Source organism: Sardina pilchardus, chromosome 20 (assembly GCF_963854185.1).
Source record: "Sardina pilchardus chromosome 20, fSarPil1.1, whole genome shotgun sequence".
NCBI classification, from domain to species: domain Eukaryota; kingdom Metazoa; phylum Chordata; class Actinopteri; order Clupeiformes; family Clupeidae; genus Sardina; species Sardina pilchardus.
Genome location: NC_085013.1, coordinates 25,090,729 through 25,095,728, shown reverse-complemented (window position 1 = coordinate 25,095,728; position 5,000 = coordinate 25,090,729). Strand labels below are relative to the sequence as shown.

The following is a 5,000-nucleotide window of genomic DNA, read 5'->3' as shown; positions in this document are numbered from 1 at the left end:
AGTGAGTGAGTGAGAGAGTGAGTGGGTGGATGAGAGAGTGAGTGAGTGAGTGAGTGAGTGAGTGAGTGAGTGAGTGAGTGAGTGAGTGAGTGGGTGAGAGAGTGAGTGAGTGAGTGGGTGGGTGAGAGAGTGAGTGAGAGAGTGAGTGGGTGGGTGAGAGAGTGAGTGAGTGGGTGAGAGAGTGAGTGAGTGAGTGGGTGGGTGAGAGAGTGAGTGAGTGAGTGGGTGGGTGAGAGAGTGAGTGAGAGAGTGAGTGGGTGGGTGAGAGAGTGAGTGAGTGGGTGAGAGAGTGAGTGAGAGAGTGAGTGGGTGGGTGAGAGAGTGAGTGAGTGAGTGAGTGAGTGAGTGGGTGAGAGAGTGAGTGAGTGAGTGAGTGAGTGAGTGAGTGGGTGGGTGAGAGAGTGAGTGAGTGAGTGAGTGAGTGAGTGAGTGAGTGAGTGAGTGAGTGAGTGAGTGAGTAAGTGAGAGCATGTGAGTGAGAGTGGATGAGTGAGTCTCGCAATGTGCCACCTGCAGTGGCTGCACAAGCTCCAGCTTCCTGAAGCTCACATTTCTGACGTCACCTACTAATGGTGTTAGATAGTGTGTGTGTGTGTGTGTGTGTGTGTGTGCGTGTGTGCGTGTGTGTGTCAAGAAAGTATGGGACGCTGAAATAGAAATGAAGATGCTTGCACATAGAATACACACACACACACACACACAAAAGTAATAATCACCTCTGCATCGGTAGCCTTGCTTTATGACACCCCACAGCTAGAGAGAGAGAGAGAGAGAGAGACAAGAAGGAGGATAATAGATGATCCATACGACTCAATGACTGAATTAAGCAAAGCTCATTACATTACATATGAAACAGATGTTGCATATACTGTACAGTATACTGATATGATACTTATGTGTGCATATATTACATAGACACGCACGCACGCACACACACACACGTACGTAAAATAGCCTCACACTTCTACATTAAAAACAACACAGGCTTCCCATCACAGAAACATCCCATCCCATCACAGTGAAAACGTTGAAAACAAGCCGAGACACGTACGAATCCTGAGCAGTTGTCGCAGAAGGTGGGCTTCATGTACGTGGTCTCCACGAAGTTGTGCACGAACCCCACGCCCAGCTTGGAGCAGATGACGCTGGCTCGCATGAAGTAGGCTGTGATCTCCTCACGGCTCACCTGGCCCTCCCTACAAACAAGCAGCAGCAGGAAAACACTTAACTGTAACCACAATGGCAGAGAGCGCACCTCACACACTTTAAAACACAACAACACGCTGTGTTTGTATATGGCCTTTGTCAAGGCAACCACCACCACTAATGTGTAGCACTCACTTGACCACAGTGGCATAGCAAGCAGCTCGCATACTTTACATACTACACTTTACCACAATGACATAAAGAGCACATCACATACTTTACATATTAACAAGAGGCCTCTGGTTAAATATAAATATACACTTCCTGTAGTATACAGTATCTACAGTAGTAGAGTATAATATCACAGGGCCATGATCAAAAATAAATTTACTGTACACGTTACATACTAAGGACAGACCTGATTTAATACTGTACATTTTACATACAGTACTAAGGGGAATTAGGACATAATAAACTTCACATACAAAGGACAGTCCACTTTACACCATATTACACTTTACATACTAAAGGGAGGCCAGTGGTAATATACAAATATATATATAATATATATATATATATATAAGTACTAAGGACAGAACAGTGATAATGTATAGAGATATCTCATATCCTAATAGATTGCCCTGCGGCAGAACTGTTTACATGAGTATGTCTTGTCTTGGCTTTAACAGGTTATAATCTCGCAGCTAGTAAACTAGTTTGCTAGCATAATTTCACTGTGCTAAGAATAAGATATCCGCACTTGATACATGAATGACAAACTACTGTGACTACATTCATGCCAATCATATGTACAGTAGCTGGCTAATTCTTCTGATACTGGGGTGATTCCTGATTGGGCTATTTCCTGTTTGCTGTCAGACGAGCCTTGACCAGTCATCATCTCGACACTGAGTAATGTACAGTATACATTCCATACATATTCATGTTAATGTAATCTTATGCTATCAGCACATGACGCAACACGGATGACATACAGCTCTGGAAAAATGGATGTGCACATTTTTCTGATGTCATCCTACGGTTGCTGAGTGACATTCAAATAAGTTGACGGTCATATTCAAATTCGCAGTGTTCTTAATTTTGAATTAACTATGACCGTCAACTCCTGAATATGACCTTCAACTCATTCAAACTCACCCATACATACAGTAGTATAAATACAAGTATACTCATGAATATGACCCACAACTCATTCAAACTCACCATACATTAGTATAGTTTAAGTGTATAAGTACAGTATACTCATGAATATGACCGTCAACTCATTCAAACTCACCACACATCAGTAGTATAGTATAAGTATAAGCATACTCAAATACAAGTTTACTCCTGAATATGACCGTCAACTCATTCAAACTCACCATACATCAGTAGTATAGTATAAGTATAAGTATACTCAAATATAAGTATACTCATGAATATGACCCACAACTCATTCAAACTCACCCATACATCAGTAGTATAGTGTAAGTATAAGTATACTCAAATATAAGTATACTCATGAATATGACCGTCAACTCATTCAAACTCACCCATACATCAGTAGCATACAGTAGTATAAGTAAGTATACTCAAGTATAAGTATACTCATGAATATGACCGTCAACTCATTCAAACTCACCATACATCAGTAGTATAGTATAAGTATAAGTATACTCAAATATAAGTATACTCATGAATATGACCGTCAACTCATTCAAACTCACATACATCAGTAGTATAGTAGTAGTAGTATAGTAGTATAGTAAAAATATAAGTTTACTCAAATATAAGTATACTCATGAATATGACCGTCAACAGTTCTAATCACATGATGCAGGCTAAATCTGATTGTGCTATTTTTGTTTGCAGCCCAGCAGAGCCCAGCAGAGCAGAGCGGAGCGTAGCAGAGTGTGTGTGAGCGTAGCAGAGTGTGTGTGTCTGCCTCACACCACCTCTTCCTCTCTGGTGGTGCCGTGAGAGGGACTCTGCACCTTTCTCATGTGTATGCACAAGCACAGGCTTCAGTGCTCAAGTGATTCATGAGCCTACTCTTTCTCAATGTGTGTGTGTGTGCGTGTGTGTGTGTGTGTGTGTGTGTGTGTGTGTGTGTGTGCGTGTGTGTGTGTGTGTGTGTATGCGTGTGTAGGTGTCTCTCTCTCTCTCTCTCTCTCTCTCAATGTGTGTGTGTGTGTGTGTGTGTGTGTGTGTGTGTGCATGTGTGTGTGAGTGTGGTGCATGTGTGTCTGCTTGCATGTCTCTCTCTCTCTCTGTCTCACTCTCTCACTCTCTTTTTCTCTTTCTGTGTCATTGTGTCTGTGTGTGTGTGTGTGAGTGTATGTGTGTGCGTAGGTCTCTCTCTCTCTCATTCTCTGTGTGTATGTGTGTAGTGCATGTGTGCGTGTGTGTCTGCTCGCATGTCTCCCTCTCTCTCTCGCTCTCTCTCTTTCTTTCTTTCTGTGTCAGTGTGTGTGTGTGTGTGTGTGTGTGTGTGTGTGAGTGTGGTGTCTGGGACAGGTGGTGAAGAGCTCTGCCAATGCCAACACCACCATGTGATATCAGTGCATTTAACACTATAAAACATCAATACATTAATTAATCACCATCATTAGATTAAACGCCATTAAATCAAATGTCGCTGATAGTGGCTAGTGGTTTATATGGAGTATACTGATTAGCATTGAGCACAGTGGTTAGCGTGGTGTACTGCTGGACAACTGGTCAGTATAGCTGGTTAGTGATAACAATGGTCATTGTTCAGTATAGCTGGTTAGTGATAACAATGGTCAGTGTTCAGTATAACTGGTTAGTGATAACAATAATTAGTGAGTATCGCTAAATAATGGTTAATTTTGAGAATACTGGTTAGCATAGAGCATAGTGGTCAGTGTTGAAAATAGCTGGGTAACAGTCTGTGTTAAGCACAGTATTACTAATGGTTAGTGTTGATTATAACTGGATATTAGTTAGTTCTGAGAATAATTGGTAGTGTTGAGTATAGCTGTGTCCTGATTAGAGTTGCACACACACACACACACACACACACACACACACACACACACACACACATACACACACTGATAAGAGTTTAGCATTGAATACTGATGGATACTGGTTAGAGTTAAGTATGACTGGATACTGGTTAGAGTTAAGTATGACCGGATACTGGTCAGTGTTAAGTATGACTGGATACTGGTTAATGATGGTGTTGTGGCAGTGTTCAGTGCAACTGTGTCCTGATTCGAGAGTTGAGCACTGAGTGGCGGTGAATGTGAGCGCATCTGAGAGGGGCAGGAAGTGACCTGTAACCTCACCTCAGGTTCCACCCCTTACCTTGCACCATTATCTCATGCAAGCTCCGCTACCACCGCCACCGCCGCCCCGATCACCAGTGCAGCGCTGCTATACAGTGCATTTGGGCTTTAAAAATAGGCTCAGGTTTGAGTTACTATAGTCACTTCCTGTTTCCTCTGCCATTGTTTCCTGTTGCTATAGCAGCGCTCGCTTGCTTTGCACTCGGCTGGGGCCATTGTGCCAGACCAGAAATCTCTCTCTCTCGTGAGCACAGAGGCTTTGACGGAGAAACGGAGATCACGATCACACCGCCGGCCACTCACTTCTCTTTGTCCATGACGCAGAAGGAGAAGGGAAAGCTGGCCGCGATCTTCTCAAAGTCCTCCTGCGAGATGAAGCCGTTCTCGTCATGGTCGTAGTTCTTGAAGACGGACTGCCATGAGAGAAAAGATATACATCACATTACATCACATTACATCACATTACATTACATTACATTACATTTCATTACATTACGTTACATTACATTACATTACATTTGGCTAGTGCTTTTTAACCAA

The 5,000-nt window shown here is 42.7% G+C and overlaps 1 protein-coding gene across 1 annotated transcript in view; it reads right to left on the bottom strand.

Annotated features, from left to right (window-relative positions):
* Nucleotides 1-5,000, bottom strand: part of LOC134067770 (RAS guanyl-releasing protein 1-like) — a 36,491-nt gene that overhangs the window by 8,995 nt on the left and 22,496 nt on the right. The window contains exons 12-14 of the mRNA XM_062523201.1: nt 4,764-4,873; nt 1,052-1,196; nt 717-753 (exon numbers count right to left, since the gene is read on the bottom strand). Coding sequence (XP_062379185.1) covers nt 717-753; nt 1,052-1,196; nt 4,764-4,873 — 292 coding nt within the window. The remainder of the gene's footprint in view (nt 1-716; nt 754-1,051; nt 1,197-4,763; nt 4,874-5,000) is intronic.